General features: G+C 41.9%; 1 protein-coding gene across 2 annotated transcripts in view; it reads right to left on the bottom strand.

Annotated features, from left to right (window-relative positions):
- Positions 1-19,095, bottom strand: part of MICU1 (mitochondrial calcium uptake 1) — a 423,436-nt gene that overhangs the window by 93,012 nt on the left and 311,329 nt on the right. For both annotated transcript variants that reach the window (XM_077454409.1, XM_077454408.1), the window contains exon 9: positions 1,947-2,084. In XM_077454409.1, coding sequence (XP_077310535.1) covers positions 1,947-2,084 — 138 coding nt within the window. The remainder of the gene's footprint in view (positions 1-1,946; positions 2,085-19,095) is intronic.

Here is a 19,095-nt window from a genome sequence, read left to right as displayed (position 1 = left end):
AATAGAGTTAGGCTTTAGGGCAGAGTGGCCAGAAGAAAGCCATTACTTTCAGCAAAAAACAAAATGGCATGGAGGAAGGTGCTCTGGTCTGATGATACTAAAAATTTACTTTTTGGCCAAAGAAAACGCTATGTCTGGCACAAATCCAACACATCACCCAAAGAGCACCATCCCCCACAGTGAAACATGGTAGTGGCAGCATCATGCTGTGGGGATGTTTTTCAGCAGTCGGGACTGGGAAACTGGTCAGAGTTGAAGGAAAGATGGATGGTGCTAAATACAGGGATATTCTTGAGCAAAACCTGTGCCACTCTGTGTGATTTGAGGCTAGGATGGAGGTTCACCTTCCAGAAGGCAACACTTGAGGGTTTAAGGGGAAACATGTAAATGTGTTGGAATGGCCTAGTCAAAGCCCAGACCTCAAGCCAATAGAAAATCTGTGGTCAGACTTAAAGATTGCTGTTTACAAGCGCAAACCATCCAACTTGAAGGTTCTGGAGCAGTTTTGCCAGGAGGAATGGGCAAAAATCCCAGTGGTAAGATGTGGCAAGCTGATAGAGACTTATTCAAAGTGACTTGGAGCTGTGATAGCCGCAAAAGGTGGCTCTACAAAGTATTGATTTTAGGGGGTTGAATAGTTATGCATATTGACTTTTTGTTATTTTGTCCTATTTGTTGTTTGCCTCACAATAAAACAAAAACCAAAAAAAATACAACTAAAAAAGTTGTGAGCATGTTCTGTAAATTAAATGATGCAAATCCTAAAACAATCCATGTTAATTCCAGGTTGTGAGGCAAGAAAATACGAAAAATGTCTAGGGGGTGAATACATTTGTAAGGCACTGTATTTATTATGCCCTTAGAACTTACAAAAGTTGTTTACCTTATGTGCTAGAGGTCCTGCAGTGTGTATTCTCTACTTTAAAGGCTGCCTTCAAACTACTTTTTTTTTAAGCTAGAGATAACACTGCAGTGAAAAGCTGAATTCGGTACCCCCTAATGTGAGGCTGAATGGGGTTTTCATAAGCTGTTTATAATGCTACTAAACACTTTTTAAATGCTTGATAAACCTCATGATCTTCAGACCGGCTTTTACACATTTGGCCTTGATCACAGTACACATAGTAGCAATTATCGCTCCAATGAAGCTTTGGACCAACTTTGGCCCTAAGCCAGGAGCAATTTTGCACTTTCGTGTTGTAGCAATTCTCGTGTGTCTTATCGCTCAACAATTGTGGCAAAATCAAGCCTAGTTTGGGATGCCATTCAAGATGAATGGACCCAAAGGCATATCACACGTTTTGCCATGATTTGGAATTGCGCACAGAAATGCAGCTATTCTGCCCCCATCATTTTAACTTGCCCATATGTGAACATGGCTTTAAAGCCTGCAGCTAGCCCTAAAGGCATCAGTTGAACCATGTCCTGCTGTATTATTAATCCAAATGTGATGCTATACATAAAATGTGTGTTTACTAATAATACACCCAAATGTATTACATTTTGTAGCACAAATATCATTATTACCATAGACTTTAAAGCTGAATTCCATCTTTGGATACACTTTATAGTTTGTCTGAGCAAGCTTGGTCCAAACAAACTATGTCCCTCTCTAAGATGTAAGGCCTCTGGCTGTGTGGTATAAACTGTATACAGTATGTCTGAGGCCACATACAGCATACCGTGCTGTGTTTTGGGTTCAAGGCGAGACTTCCAGTCTTATACCCGGAACACAGTAGAGTCAGAGGTTGTGACATCATCAGCCTGCCTCTGTGTCAATCAGAGCTTATACCTCAGCTACAGTTTATACCGCACATCCAGCAGCCTCACATGTAAAGTATATCCAAAAATGGAGTTCAGCTTTAATCTTTAATCTTAAAAAAATTGACAATATCAATAATCTATCTTCATAGCCACCATATATAATCTCTTAAATTAGCACTCACCTCTGCATCCTTAAAGCGTTTTTTCAGCTGTTTTAACATTTGAGTGAGTTTCTTGGATTGTACTCCACTATATGCCAGAAGCATACTGCCAAACTGGCGCTCAGTGATGTGACCATCCACTGGATCCTGGCGCTCAAACTGTGGATGCAAATAATACAGGATTGGAAAACCAGTACTACATTATAACAGCATTATATTTTTACTATGGAAAAAACATGAATACATGACAATTTGAATAGTTATGATTTAAAAAGAGTAAACACAGTTGATAAGAAATGGCTTCAGCCAAACACCACGAGTGAAAGAAAAGTTTTTGTATTATCATTCATATTCTTTGAAAAATGGTCAAGAAATCATAAATTCTACCAGGGTGTAAACTTATGAGCACAACTGTATTTTTTATTTTTTTTGCAAAGACATTGAAGGGGTGTTTTAACGAAGAGCCATAATTGAATTACAGACCTACACTTTGGCACAAATGAAAGTGTAATGCACTTGCTTACCAGCATGGGTCATCTGTGAGAATGCACTGCAACTTTGAAAGGTTCCACATTAAGTGGCATATACAACTTAGGCCAACAACACCAAGTTGCTTAGTTAACCACTTCCTGACCGCCTACCGTCATATACTGCTGTAAAGTGGCTCTAGTACGCAAAATCACTTAATACCTGTACGTGATTTTTGTCAATGGCCACTGGGGGGAACGCTCGCTGCCAGAGATGCAATCGTGTGTGGCGATTGGCCACAGGGGCAGCCAATTAGCAGGCCCGGTGGACGCAATGTCTGGCGGCCACCTGTGATCACTCCCTTCAGACACACAACGGCGGTCTGACAATGTAAACAAGCAGACCGTGGTACTGTCAGAAATAGACACTCAAATCTAGCATTCCTGCTAATCAGGAACACAGGTCAGAGTGTCCATGCATTGACCCCATCCCCCCACACAGAAATACACTGAGGGAACACAGTTAACCCTTTGATGGCCCCTGTTAACCCCTTCCCTGCCAGTGTCATTAGTACAATGTCAGTGCATATTTTTAGCACTGATCATTGTAATAATGCCACTGGTTCCTAAAAAAGCAGTGCCATATTGCAAAAAACGGCCTGGTCATTAAGGGGGGGAAATCTTCCAGGGCTGAAGTGGTTAAAGTGATTCTAAAGTCTCTTTTTTTGCCTTTAAAAATAACACACGTTACCTGCTCTGTGCAGTGGTTTTAGAGAGGGTAGCCTGGATCCTCCTCTTCTTGGGTCCCTCATTGGTGCTCCTGGTCCCTCCCTTCTGCTGAGTGTCCCTACAGCAAGCAGCTTGTTATGGATGCACCCGAGTCACAACTCTGCATGTCCAATCAAACACAAAGCCACGGTTCGGCCCCACCCCCTCTCTCCTCATTGGCTAATTAACCTTGATTGACAGCAGAGAGCCAATGGCAATGCTGCTGTGTCTCAGCCAATCAGGAGGAAAAGTCCAGGACGGCCAAGGCACTCAAGCACATAGTTTGATTGAGATGCGGCTCAGGTAAATATTAGGGGGGCTGCTGCATACTGAAGGTTTTTTATCTTAATGCATAGACTGTATTAAGATAAAAAAAAAAAAATTGTGCCTTTAGAACCACTTTAAGTTATACACCAATTTCTTTTACAGTTGACGGTCACCACAGATGACCAACCATAGTTCAAAGCTTGCTTCAAAGAGTACATCCATTAAAAAGCCCAACTCATTATGAAACAGAAACAATGATCCAATGATGGACAAACCATAATTTATGGGATAGGATCAGGATTACAGAAAATAGGAGTGCAATGTTTCTATTTCTCAAGCTTGTTTATTTCCTTGTCAAATGCAGACAGAGTGGGTTCAGTGACACACCTGTGTGGCTGTCAAATTGTGACCAAAAGGCTGTGTCTGTGGAGCCACTGCATCCCAATAGGCATAAATGGGACTGCCTGTACATGGATATACAGAACACCTGCTCATCATGTACAAGTTTGCATGGGTATACACATAAGTATTCTGTTTGTTCCATAGCTAGCCAACTTTGTGATTTTAGCCATTGTGCTTTTGGACTAGAGAGACTTTTTTTGTACACTTTTTTTGCACATGTATGATTTGTTTATACATAATTTTTCCTGTATTTGATTTTTTGAGTACAACTTATTTTTTCTTTGTCAGTTTTCTGTTGTGTTAATATCTCACATTTATTTGTTGCAGCTCCTATACGTGTATTTTGTGTATTATTGTTTGGATTCAGCACAAGCGCAATATTGATTTGCAGTTTGTATACACATAAATATGCCCGTTTCAATGAGGTCTAAGGCCAAGTTAACATGTGTGCATTGTGGGAATTTCACGCATTCCCACAACGCAAAAAACAAAAACATGCAGCCCTTATGCAAGTGTGCAGCTGTACCATTGATTCTTAATGGCACCCCACCTACCTTGGTAAAATGCACGCCAAAGCAAATAATAAAAGTAGCATGTGAAAAAAAAAAAAAAAAAAAAGGATCATGCACTTCTTTTGTACATTTTTACATGTAAGGCAGCCCATTTAAATGAATGGGCTGCACTAAATTGCACCAAAACACGGTAGCTCCATCGCGCCTGCATAGGTGTAAATGAAGCCCATCAATGAATTTGACTTACCATAACTAGCGACAACTCCACTTCAGTTCCCATGTTTTCTTCTTTATTGTACAGTGCAGTCTTAAATGTATATATTTTGTTTCTAGAATACTGAATGTATCACACTGGACTGTTCTACTGTTGACGTCTCTTAATATGCACCTCACATACTGCCCATTTACAGGCTGATAAAATTCAAGGCATAGAAAATCAAGCCACTCAGCCTCAGAGCTTCTAAGTTACCCCTGTAGACAGACATTTGTATCTATTTTACTGACACCTAGTTTGCTGGAAAATAGATTACCAACTCCACTGTTTAAAACCCCCTAGGTGAGACAGGGACTTTATTAAACAGACCACAATATATTTAAAAAAAGTATACTTATCCTAGTAAATGTATCATCTGGGCAGATAGATCAATCAAGGTTGCTTACAAACAAAACATCATTTAAAATAAAATAAATTTGTGGTGAAGTAAAATAAGTGCAACCAGACACAGAGGGTGATGTTGCTCTTATTTTGGGAGCGGTGCAGTAGCACTGTCACTCCTTCACATTAAGTTGCACGAGGTGGATTTCTTGGGGGTGAAGGGAAAACAGTACTTGCAGAAGCACTTACAATTAAGTCTTACAGAACATATTTTCTTTAATAAGGCCGACAGTTATACTTTAAGGGCTTGTTTTCTCTGTGCAGTCCAAAAACAATGGGGCCAGCTTATAAAAACTAAGCTAAAGAAAGATGATGTTGTAGCCCAGGGCATTCAAGAGTTAACTATTAATATGCTCTGGGAAAAAATACATTCTGATAACTATATATATGATTTTAATGGGCAACACCATTTTTCTTATGTCCAGCTCTCAAAAAATAGCTTGCAAATTACTAAACTTGATGCCAGCACACAGCTAAAACACAGCAACTGAAATTTGAAAGCTACATTTAGGGATGACAATTTGTTTATAATTAAAAAGCAGATATTAATTGCATGTTGTCAAGAAAAGGTTTTAGAACTTTTCACCCTGCCTTCATGTTCCCTGTAGCCACAAAGCACGACACAGCATACAAATATTAGTTGACGCTAGGGCTATACTGACAAACATCCCAATCTTGCCTTCATCTTCTATTAGTATAAACTAAACAAAGTATACTTTACAGCAAAGGTGATGAGATAAAGCTGTGAGACAGATTACACTAATCAAAACAGACAACCAAATATGGGGGAAGGCAACAAAAAAACAAGACTGGAACAGAGATATGAAATTTGCAAGGACTCTCTTATTGCCTGTCAACTGCAATTTCACTTATGGAAAGAAAAAAAAAAACAGAAAACTTTGCACTGAATAAAAAAACCACGTATAAAGTTTTTTTCTAGAAGAAAACTATTCAATGCAGGACTGCTAAGTCCGTACTGCTGGCCCTCCTGTATGGGGCCCCATCCCCATCAGTTCAACAGGGGGGCTAAAGCAGCTGACAAGCAGGGGAAGAAGATCCTGAACAGGAGGGGGTGACTGATGATGTGGTGGTGGAACTGATGCCCTATAGTTCCTCCCTGCAGCAGCTGAAAATCAGCAGGAGAAGCCGGCTGCTGTATGATGCAGAACCACAGGTGATCGGTTTCAGTATATGCTCATCTGCCACACCAATCACCCCCCTGCTGCCCGGGGACTCCTGTGGGTCACCCCCCCCCCCCCAATGCTGCCAGTTTCCCCTTAGGAAAGCGGGGAGGAAGGAATGGCGGTAAATAGCACATTTACTGGCCCCTTCCTTGTTTGAATGAATGCAGTGAATTATTGGTACAGATTGGTCATGATGACTGAAGCATACTAAAATGTTTACCATGCTTCAGCTTATGAATGAACAGGAAGCCTCTGTACAGAGCCCTAAGCTCTGCTAAGGAAACAGAGAAGGGATTGGACATATATGCACTCACGTCCTTTCTCAGTCTCAAAAGTGAGACACCATCACCCTTTATCAAACCCCCCCTCCAACTGAACAGCACTGGGAAAAATAAAATTAGGGCTCATTCACACGGATTGTCTGGCCCACACAGGTTGTTTGTGGGGCTGGAACCGCCCGTTACTCTATGGCCCCTTTCACACGGGACGGATCCGTAATGATCCGCCACGTGGACATCCTCTTGCTCAGCAGGGATCGCTCCATTGATCCCCGCTGACTCGGCGGATGACAGGGCGGTCCCTGAACACTGTGCAGGGACCGCCCTGTCAGATCTCTGCTCTCCTCTATAGGGGATCGGATGAACACGGACCATCTGTCCGTGTTCATCCGATACTCTCTGCAGACAGATAGAAAAATAGGATTCTATTCCGATGTAGGGGCAACAGTGGGAGGGGCTAAGCGCTCCCTCTGACGTCACCTGGGGGGTCACATGACCGAAGTGCTGGCTGCTCAGCCCCTTCCACTGTAGCCCTTATATGGGGTGGAGGTGTGGCCGGGAGTCACGTGACTAGCATGAAGAGCTCTGAAAAACTGTATTTAGAGGTTTTGTTTTCCATAATTATTTGCACTAAAAGCAGGGCTGGTAGTGACAGTTTATTTACTTAATTAGTAGTAGCGATGGCTCACAGACACAGGAGCTGACAAGCAGGCAGGTAGGGAGGGGAGGGGGGGGGGGGAGGAGAGCTGTGAATGACTGAGGCACGTAAACTGACCACGGATTACAGGGCTCAGCAGCCATGATAAACCATGGTCACTTTAAATGAAATGTACATACACTGTTCAATAGCTTCTGTCCTCTTACTTCATCTTGACAGTCACATCCTATCTCACACACACGGCTCTCAATCCCAGAGGAATAATGCTGGGTGTGTTTTAAATACTGTGAGCCTTAATATTGCTCTGGTACTCCCTCTGGTTTTAAACCAATACCCATGCATTATTTTAACAGAGACAAACTGCACAATGTTTCCGCTGATGATAACTTAATACAAATGATTGCGTTGTGAGCATGATGTAGCATTTTAGCTTTGTTTAGGAAACATTAATTCATACTATGGTATGTAGAGTGGTTCTTTTTCTTTGAATAAAATATACAGAGAGGTGGCTGTGTAGTTTGGGTAATGCATCTAACCTGAAACTCTGGGGGACACACATTTGGTGAGGTATAATAGAGACAACCAGAAACGGAAGTTACTCTAAGTAGGCATTTGCTTATGGGTAACGAGATTAAAATCTTGGAGATTTATGAATGTAACAGTGGCACTATAGTATGATTAATTATAACTAAATATGTTTAGAAAAGTGGAAGTATTTGTGGGCAATATTAATGTTACAGAGCACAAGCGTGTTTAGAGTTCTAAAGGCAGAAGGTGTCTTTTACCTTATTGCACTCTATGTATTAAGGTAAGAAAATCTTAAGTGTGCACACACAGGATGAGAGTTTTAAAGCTTGGCAGAGGACAGGTGGTTTGCAATTAATAATATGAGTGTAATATTAATTCACACACTGACAAACTATAAATACGCTTTTTATGCCGCCGCCGCCGCCCCCCCAACTTCCATTAAAATTGTCAGGGCTAAATTGTAAGCTGTAAATCAATGAGTTTAATCAAACCATTATGGTGGCTTTTCAATTTTAATGCAGACTGCTGTGAGAGATGTATCTACCTGACAAACGCTAACGCTGATCTGTGCAGCAAACAGGCAATGTGCAGCATTTTAAAAGCACTTTTACGTTAAAATGTCAGTTACCGAAATAGCTTTAACAAAACATACTATGAATTATCCTCATTACAGAATTATTGCATGAAAGTGTATAAAATTACTGTACCATCAGCTTTTAAAAGACTGTTAAAAGCAATAATTGAAAAATGTAGAAAAAAAAAAACAACTAATCACTTCGTTTTCACAAATGATAAAAGTTTCAAGGTGTGATGCCGCAGGCTGTCCCCCATTGGCTCTAAGCCCAATGGCTTATTGCTCAGTTCTTGATCAGCTACGAGCAGAGGATGGCAATTGTCTCACCGCTCTCTACTTTGTCCCTCCTGCACTAACTGGGGTGCTAGGCAGGAGAGGGGCAGATACAGCTGGCGTTGGCTCTCCGCCATGCACCAAGAGCTGGAGCCAGCTGTCAATCCTTCAGCTGGGTGAATACAGACAGTATGGTCGGTAGTCACCCAGCTGAAGCCCAGCTAAAGCCCACTGTCGGCTGATTCTGGGGCCCAGGAAAGCACTTATTTTTGCACTCCCAGAAAAGAAATAAGGCCAAAAATGCTTTAACCACACAACTCTTTTAAAGAATAACAGCTAATAATAAACTAACAGACTGTGGCAGACCCACTTATAAAAGCTGTGTCTCCGTTATACAGACTGTCAGTAAAAAGGTAAAATTACATTCCATTACAGAATCAAGAAACATCTTCCTGGACTCTCTTGTATCCCTGGAGCTCAGGGACACCCTATTTGGATGTGGTACAAGGGTCCTTCAGGTATCTTCAAAGTAAATGTATGAATGATTTGCATTCAAAATGAACCTACAGAAAAAAGTTGATATTTTTCTAATTATTCACCAATAAACAACCAGAGACAGAACAGGGCATAAACGGATGCCATGTTTACATTGCCAGTAATTTTAGTGGCATCTAAAGAAAAATAAAATAGGTCCATGAAGACCACATACTGCTTTTTTTGTTATAAAAGAATTGTGAGCTGCGGAGTGTTTTATAGTACCCAGCGAATTGATTGCATGCAGAGAGTGTAAAAGCCATTAAATGACAAGACTGCAAGATGAATTCCCCATCGTAATGTATCCCAATTGCCTCGTTTTCTTGTAGTAATATATTGTGCTGATAGAAACATACATTATGCAATTGTCCCTACCACAAGCAGAAGCACAAGGCATTGGACAAAAAATTAAAATAAACACTTTCAAATTCAAACATATTTCTGCTGCATACTCAAAGTAAAGAATTAGCGTATTTGTGATAATTAAAATCCTTCTGCTATAAAACAATCATATTTTACAAAAAGAAGTACATTCAGTGCATTAAAACCAACTATGCCTACCTTCTGAATGGCCTATAACTTTATTCTAGCCTCCAACTGGCTGCTAGCTTAATCCTTATAAACTCCTATATTCCCATCTTCTGACCAGCTCTACATCAATGCATAAAACATCACCAGGCCAATGCACCTCACCTAGACATACTGAAGCATGAGAGTGAGGTTTCAAAGCATAGGACAAGGCTGTATTGCTACTCAGAAACCATGTAAAAGGCTAGCTTAACCTTAACTCAGTGTTTCTCAATTCCAGTCCTTATGGCCCACTAACAGGTCATGTTTTCAATCCTGAAAACATGACCTGTTAGTGGGCCATGAGGACTGGAATTGAGAAACACTGCCTTAACTGAATATATTATCTGACTAACATAGATGCTCTGGTCTGACCAACACTAATAAAAGTATGTCACAACCAGGCCCACCCTTTTTAGGGTCTGAAAGTCAAGTATGATCTTGTGGGCAAATTGAAAATAACTCAACAGTAATTAATGTCTAAACCACTGGCAACAAAAATGAGTACACCTCTAAGTGAAAATGTATTATTTTCCAGCACTGCCTTAACCCTCCTGGACATGGAGTTCACCAGAGCTTTACAGGCTGTCACTGGATTCCTCTTCCACTACTCCATGATGTCATCACAGAGCTGGTGGATATTAGAGACCTTGCAGTCCTCCACCTTCCGTTTGAGGATGCCATGCTCAATAGGGTTTAGGTCTGGAGACATGCTTGTCCAGTCCATCACTTTTACCCTCAGCTTCTATAGCAAGGCAGTGGTCATCTTGGAGGTGTGTTTCGAGTCCTTATGCTGCAATGCTGCCTGCACAAAGGTCCACCGGAGCCATATCTTGTTCAACTACAATGGAAGATTTGGTTAATGGGTGAGGAAACCAATCACGGAATCTATAAAATAGGGCTGAGGCGTGATAAACCTTCAAGTCCAGTAAGCCGTTGCCCCCATCGAGTTTAGGGTTACATAAGAGCGTATATTTTGCAACAGACCATTTTAAATGAGTCTCGGCCCAAAGAAGACGGCTGTGTTTCTGGACCATGTTTAGATATGGCTTCTTCTTTGCATGATAGAGCTTTACATTGCATTTTTGGGTGGCATGGTGAACTGTGTTCACAGACAGTGATTTTTGGTCATATTTCTGAGCCCATGCAGTGATGTCCATCACACAAACATGCCGTTTTTAATGCTGCCATCTGAAGGCCTAAAGATCATGGGTATTCTAAACTGAGTTTTGGCCTTGTCCCTTGCGCATAGAGATTTCTCCAAATTTTAGTAATCTTTTGATATTATGTACTGTAGATGATGATATATTAAATTTTTTTGTAATTTTAGAAGAAACGTTATTCTCAGGTTTAAACATTGTATGTTTTCTATTCCAAGTAAAATATAGGTTATGAGCTTTGTAAATCAATGAATTCTGCTTATGTAGATTTTACACAGCTCTTTTGGTATCGGGGTTGTATTCACAGTAAACATTTGCATATTACATTTAAATGGTTTCTGTAAAGTAAAACTGCTAGAAACCTAGGCAATTGAAACCTAACACTTGATAAATTAAAATGCATAAGCAGAGTCTACCTTACATGTGTTAAATTGATCAGCAGATTCAGAGATATAGGTATCAGAAGATTTAAGCTAAAGTTACAGTGTATTAGCTTTCATACATGGCATAGTATAGACACAGCCAACAGGCCTGGTGGAACACAGTTACCACTCAAAGGAGGAAAGCAATAAGGTACAATACTATGTTTCACAAATTAAAACAGCTGACCAAGCCCAACAGAGGAATCAGTAAGGTTATTCTTTTGAACTTGTGTGTATAAACAAGCAATGGTGTCAAAAATAAAGGTAAAAATGGGAGCTCCATTTGCCATTTAAAACAGCAGGCTGCAGAAAAAAATATATGAGAAGTTAAGTGAAAGTAAATAGTAAAGCAAGACACAAAAAAAAAAAAAAAAAAAAAGAAGTTTGCAGGAAAAAAAAAAAGGAACAGAAAGAGGAGAGATAAAAGCAGAGGCAAGTCAGAAGAAAGCAAAAGATACTGTGATGAGAACATTTTGACTTTTCCTGTGAAAGCTGAACTTGACCCACCACCATTCTACCGCCAAAGCCTCTGACTGTCCCAGAAGAAGCATGCTATAAATGAGTGTTGTAAGCCAGCAAGTCAAATCATCAGGGTTCATGTACACCCGATGCAAATGCATTCTTAAACACAGTACACATAAGCAAAAAAATAAATGAATGCATTTCAATGAACCTAGTTCACATTACTGCAGGCCCCCATAGACTTAAATAGAGATGCCTGAATTTAGTGTTTTGTCACTCATTTTCTGCTCAAACAGCACCTCTCCACCCCCTAGTGCTTTCTATTGGCTAAACAAAAATACCTGAAGCTGTAAAACGCTTGTAATACACTTCTAAAATGCTTTAAAAACGATTGTAAAAAGAAATAAAAATAATAGTAGCTTCTATCAATCTCCTATGAAAGTGGACTTTTAAAGAATAAATAGGGAGGTAGGACCAACATCCACTTTTACAGAAGCTAAAGAGAGAGAAATACAACTTCAGCTGCCAATATCTCTAATCTGCAGATTTAAAAACAAAACAAAAAACACAATTTTCAGTGAAGGACATCTCTTAATACTAGCATGTAAAAAAAAAAAAAAAGAATAAAATTATATATATATATATATATATATATATATATATATATATATATATATTTATTAGGGGTGTTGAAAATGATCGCCGCATCGCCATTTTGCCCTTCCCGATTCGGCATCAAAACTGTTAGCCAGGAGAATCGATTAAGTATGATGTCATATTAGCTCCTCCCCCCTGCCCGCACAGCAGTGTCTTTGCCGGTCATGACAAGCCACCGATCGGCTGGGTCAGCCTTTCCCCGTCAATGATGTAGCCTCAGCATGCTGCCCCCACCCAGGCTCTCCCCCCTCCTCGGGATTTGGAGCTGTGGACACCCCTCTCATCACCCCATCAGCGGCGCAGAGCCCCCCGGAGCTGTGACACAGATCACTGTAGCTGTCTGTCTGATCCTGCACTGTGGGAGGGACAATGCAGTGTTTCGAGCCTCCCATTATTCTTGTGACAGTTAGAGAAAAAACAGACTGATTTCTCCCGTACATTTAGAGGCTGGTGGCTGCAGCTGAGCGGTGTCTCTCTGACACTCGTCTCACACACAGCCCAGCGAAGTTCAACCCCCCTCCCAGCAACGGACCAATGAATGTACTGCATACAGCTGCCCCTCCTCCTGTCTCTCCCTGTGTCTGCCTGGGCCGCCTACTCTCCTATCCCCATGTACAGCTGTGAAGAGGAGAGAGGGGGGTGTGCGCGGGAGATATGAACAGCAGCAGCAGTCAGCAGCTAGCTACACATTCCAAGCGAACTTCTAGCCTCCTCCCTGAATAAGTGAGCTCTGCATTTTTCATTACACAGTGATAACTGAACTGTCCCTTTCTCTCCTCTATCAGTCTCTACTTGGCGCATCATGTCTGCAGTCTCTGATCATCTCCTGTACTATGTCTGCAGTCTCTGATCATCTCCTGTACTATGTCTGCAGTCTCTGATCATCTCCTGTACTATGTCTGCAGTCTCTGATCATCTCCTGTACTATGTCTGCAGTCTCTGATTATCTCCTGTATCATATCTGAAGTCACTGATCATCTCCTCTAGTATATATTTTTTTTTGGGGGGGGGGAGCCTGGAACTCCTGAGTTGTCTGCTGTGATTAGACTTTGCTGCATGCACGGAGTGTTGTCTTTTTTTAAGAACATATAAAATAAGAAAATTAAGTTCTCCTGACTGCTTGAATTTTTATTTTTTTAAGAAAACCGCGCACAGTAATCGTGATGCATTGCAGAATCGAATCGAATTGAATCGTTGACATGATAATCGTAATCGAATCGAAAGGCCAGTGAAGATGCGCACCTCTAATATATACATACACATATACGCACATACATACATTCCGTTTGAATTGCACAGGCATCTGACAGGTTTGAACTTAAATATTGTATAAGTTCTTGCAAAAACAAAAGCATGTCCAGAACACAAAGAATCTTACTTCCAGTACACAATGTGAGTAAAAAGCACGTCTTAACTGCTGTTCTTAGCTTGGCACTGCAGTCCTGAGCCTGCACTGCAATGCCATGAATTTAGAAGAAAATTAATTCAGCTCTCTGGCAGTTTTCACCATCTTAATGAGCAATTAAAGAGGTTATGTAAAGATGTGAAATCGGAGTTATGAGCAAGGCCACTGGCAAAATCTTCTGCCTATAGTCTCGATCACATTTTCAGTCATCCTCCAAACTAAATGGAATGCGTGCTTTAAATGCAGATTTTCCTATGGGTCCCTGGGCTGTGTAGCTATTACTGGAACACAGAATATGGGATCAAAATGACTAATTGTATTCTGGAAATTTTTCAAGACTGCATTTTAGCTTTCATTTTAACTTCTCTTTGAGCTAGCACATTTTGAAAATCCATAATTCAGAAATTATGTTCTGTTATATTCTTCCCACTCTACTTTTGATCTGGCTCATCTTGCTAGCCTACTCTTAAATAATTATTAAATATACAAAAGCATACTGTAACCCCATCCCTTGAAAAAGTAATTTATAATGGCCATGATACTGTAAAATATACTCAGGTATGAAACATGTCGGGGTAGACATAAAGGGGAAGTTACTGCCCATATTAGCAGGTGAAAATAAAAGGCAAAAGAATAATGTAGCTTTATAAACATTTGTAAGCTGAAATACATTACATTTTAATTTTTGGGTTTAATACAGATTTAGAAATTGGCTTACAGTTTACTTTCTTTAGAGAACAGTCAAAGCATGAGTAAAAAAGCCTTTACAACCAATGTAACTTTCTTTGTTGAACGGCACACTTTGGTATTTTTTTCTAGAGTGGAGGCACGTGAAGTAATATAATTGCACTCTTAAATAATATATACAAGGAGTTTCAATAAAGACATACATCCTTTCTTGCTGTTAAAAATAATAACAGGTCATTAGACTTGTGTATTATGTGCCTGGCAATTGCCATAATGCGGGTCAGTCCAGTGTTTGCAAGAGTGAGCATACTTGTTCTTCCATTATTACATAGGATTTCTAATCTCCATTTTGTATGCAAAAGTTTGGCCATCTATGGTCAAATTAAATTAATTTAGTTCTTTTCGTAAAGAAAAAAGGGATTTTTTTCGTCATACATACCTGTAAAATCCTTTTGTTTGAGTACATCATGGGACACAGAGATGCCTCCCCTCTTTGTTGATGATTCAGTGCTTGCTACAAAATTGATGTACTTCCTTTATGGGTGGGATTATATAGGGGATCATTTCCTTTTATAGATTCTATAGGTAAGTATGACCAAAAAATCCTATTTTCTTTTTCATATATCATAGGAGACAGAATTAGGCTAATATTCATTACCTACTGGGATGTCCCAGAGCAATAGCCTTGAGGGGAGGGAGACAACCTGCCAAACAATAATAGCCAGAATTTATACAGCAGCCCGCAGCACACGGCGGCCGAAAGCCAAATCCTCGGCTGCTCAAACATCCACTTGATAAAATTTTGTGAACATACGCACTGAAGACTAGGTAGCAGCCTTACAAATCTGAGCCACTGATGGCGAAAAGTCCAGGAGGTTCCTACACCCCTGGTAGAATGAGTTTTCACCCTAAATGGAGGGGTTTTACGTTTCAAACCATAGGCCTGAATATCCAATTGACGGACCCAATTGGCAATGGAAGCTTTGGAAGCTGCCTGCCTCTTCTTGGGTCCTTTTGGTAAAACAAAAAATTAGTCTGATCCTCGGATCCCCACAGATCTAGACAAATAAACCTCGATTGCCCAGACAACGTCCAAGGAATGCAGCCGTCTCTCTTCCGCCAAACAAGGCTGAGAGAAAAGGCAAAGGCGGCAAAATAATGTCCTGGTTTAAATTAAAGGCTGACACCACGTTTGGCAAAAAGGATGGAACAGGTCGTAAAATGACCCTGTTGTGGTGAAGGATCAAGTATGGTTCCCTGCTCGAAAGGGCCGCCAACTCAGGCACCCTTCTAACCTAAGTGATGGCCATCAGGAAGGCTAGCTTGTGTGACAGCAAGTCTAATGGAATTTCCTTGGTAGGCTCACATGGATGTTTCTGCAACACAGACAGCACCAAGTTCAAGTCCCAAGGACACATAGGTGACCTAATGGGGGGAAGCAAATGAGTTGTCCCCTGCATAAAGTTACGGACCAGAGAATGGGAGGCTAAAGGCCTTTGGAAGAATACTGAAAGAGCCGAAATCTGACCTGATTGTACTCAAACCCATTCTGATTTCCACAGCCGACTGTAGAAAAAAGAGAATTCTCCAAATCGCGTATTTCCGAGGATGACATTTTCTGGCTTCACACCAAGCAATATAAGTCTTCCAGACCTTATAATAGATCTTCCTAGTGACAGCTTTTCTAGCATTCACTAGGGTAGACACCACTGGTCTCGAGTTGCCACGGTCCTACAACACGCTGGCTTCAATAGCCATGGCCTTCAAATTTAGATACTGTAAATTGGGGTGAAATATAGGACTTTGAGACAGTAGATTGGGGAGATGTGGATGCATCCATAACTATCTATTGTCAGTCTTACAATCTCCGGGAACCAGGGCCTTCTGGGTCAGGCTGGAGCCACAAGAATGATTGCAACCCCTCCCTCCGAAACCTGCGCAACAAATGTGGAAGGAGAGGGATCAGGGGGAAAGCATAAACCATGGAGTACTGACTCCATGGAACTACCAGAGCATCTGTTCCGATTGCCAGAGGATCCCTTGTTCGGAACAAACTGCTGTAGCTTGTTGTTGAACCTGGATGCCAATAGGTCAACCTCTGGCCATCCCCAATGCTGGCAAACTTCCTGGAACACCCCTGGGTGTAGGGATCATTCCCTCGGGTAGATCTGCTGCAGCTGAGATTATCTGCCTTCCAGTTCTCTACTCCCGGGATATCGACTACCAATAGAATCTGCACATGTCCCTCTGCCCAAACTAGTATGTGGTTCAACTCCTTCAGAGCTGAACGACTCCTGGTGCCGCCTTGGTGGTTTATAGAGGCCACTGCAGTGGCATTGTCGGACTCTGAACCCCGATAGGGCAGTCTTGAAGCTCCCCTGTCCAGGACTATAGGGCCAGACGTACTGCCAGGACATTGATGGGCAGGATCTGTTCTGTCCTTGACCATTTCCCCTGAGCTGTGAGCCTCTCCTAGGGTCACTCCCCAGGCTGAGAGACTAGCATCTGTAGTCGATACTCTCCAAGTTACCGGGTGGAAGAAACTTCCATTTCGCAGGTTATGATCCTGCAACCACCAGTTTAGGCTTAAGCGTGCCCGAGCAGATAAGAACATTGGATAATCCAGGGCTTGTCCTCTCCTGTTCCAAGCCAGAAAGATGTCTTGTTGTATAGGCCTGGAATAAAACTGGGCATAGGGCACTGCCTCGAAGGAGGACACCACCCTTCCTAGAAAACTCATACAGAGCCGAATGGAGGATTGTCTGGTGCCCCTTATCTGACGCACCCGATCCTTCAGGGCACAGATCCTTACGGGTGGCAAAAATAGCCTTGCTTGAACTTGAACGTATCAATCAGACCTAAATACCTTAGACTTTGAGAAGGTCTTAAGGCTGACTTTTTGGATTTATGACTCAGCCTAAGCTTTCCAAAAACTGCACTGTGCAGGTTATGCTTTGTTCTAGAGCCTGTAGTGAGTGATCTCTGAGCAGGAGGTCCTCCAGATACCCAAGCACCAAGAGCCCTTGGGCCCTTAAAAGACCCAGTATTGGTTCTATGACCTTTGTGAACACCCGGGGAGCTGTGGCAAGCCCGAAGGAAAGAGCCACAAACTAAAAATGAGATGCCTCTACTGCAGGAACCTCTGAGGCTGAAAGATAGGTACATGTAAATAAGCGTCCTTTATATCGATGGAGGCTATAAAGTCTCCCATCTGGAGTGAGGCTACAACTGCACAGACATCCGAATTCACTGGATTAGTAGATACTGGATAAGGGATCTCAGATCCAAAATGGGCCTTGTGTCCCTGTTTGGTTTCTGAACCGTAAACAGTTACAAATAAAACCCTGTGCCCCTTTCGGATACAGGAACCTGTAAATCACTCCTTGATGCACTAAATGATGTAGTGCCTGAAACAGTAAGTTTCTTTTTGGAGGATCTGAGGAAACGCTGGACCTTAGAAACCTCTGAGAGGGAAACCCCCATAACTCTAGCTTGTAACCGCGGGATATAGTCGAGGAGACCCACTCGTACTGAACCACTGTTCTTCAAATGTCCGCAAAGTGCAGAAGCCTCCCCCCCACCAGAGTGGGGGCGTCCCCATAAAAAGAGCGCTTGGTGCCAGGTTTGGAAGAGCTTTGGACCCAGGGCTTTTTCTGGCCCTGGCTTTGTGGCTTGCCCCTGGCTTCAGAGCCCTGTTGGCGGCGGAACTGCCTTGGCGTTGAGACACCTGCGGAAGCAGTCCCTGAGGTTTTAAATGGGGGACACCTGGTTCTTCTCTTCATCGGAAGTAGAAAATTCTTCCCTCCAGATATCATTTGGATATATTTGTCCAAATCATCAAACGTTACCCATGAAAGGGGAAACCTGCCAATAACTTCTTACAAAGGAAGCTCGGCTGACCCGTTCTTAAACCACAAAAGTCTGTGCGTATTTACAGACAAGAGAGCCAAACGAGAAACGTGCTGTGCTGAATCCTTTAAGGCATCAACAGCAAAAACACAGCACTCGAGGAATAGCTGTCTTATTTTCAGCAAGATCATCCTCTTGGTTAGGCCTATCAGGCCGTCTGACCTGATCCTCTATGGACTGACAGATACCAGTTGCTGCAACAGCTGGCTGAATAGCTGAACTAGCCAAATTAAAAGAAGGCCTTTAATAATGACTCCAGTTTCTTGTCAACAGGGTCTTTTAAGCCCTGTGCGTTGTCCACCTAAGGAAGAGACTGCTGCATCTATGGCTGGCATGCTGCACTTCTTAAACTTTTCATCCATGGGATATAAAAGGGAAAAGCTCTTAGGAGGAATAAAAATTAGAGTTACGCTTAACGGTAACGTCTTTTCCAGTAGTCTTTCAGGACAGCCACTATGAGAGATAGTCTCCTCCTCTTCCTCTGGAAACACTGCGCCAGCCCATAAATTCTTACTTCCCCTGCCGGACCTCAGCTTATATCGAGATTACCTCCGGCCAGCTGGGGAGACACAAGAACACATTAATAACATATTGTCAAATACCATTATCTTGCTGCGCTCTGGTCTTTTGTAAGACTCCCCCCCAATTTTCGGGTGGGTAACTAGGGCTGTCCTGAAAGACTACTGGAAAAGACGTTACCGGTAAGCGTAACTCTATCCTCTCATAGTGGCTGTCCTGAAAGACGATTAGGGAAAATTAGAGTTATGCTTACCGGTAACGTCTTTTCCAGTAGTCTTTCAG

Source organism: Lithobates pipiens, unplaced genomic scaffold, assembly GCF_037356315.1.
Source record: "Lithobates pipiens isolate NorthernLeopardFrog02 unplaced genomic scaffold, aLitPip1_a1.2 Scaffold_25, whole genome shotgun sequence".
In the NCBI taxonomy this organism is placed as follows: Eukaryota; Metazoa; Chordata; class Amphibia; order Anura; family Ranidae; genus Lithobates; species Lithobates pipiens.
Note: the sequence above shows the minus strand (reverse complement) of the source record. Positions and strands in the feature narration are given on the sequence as shown.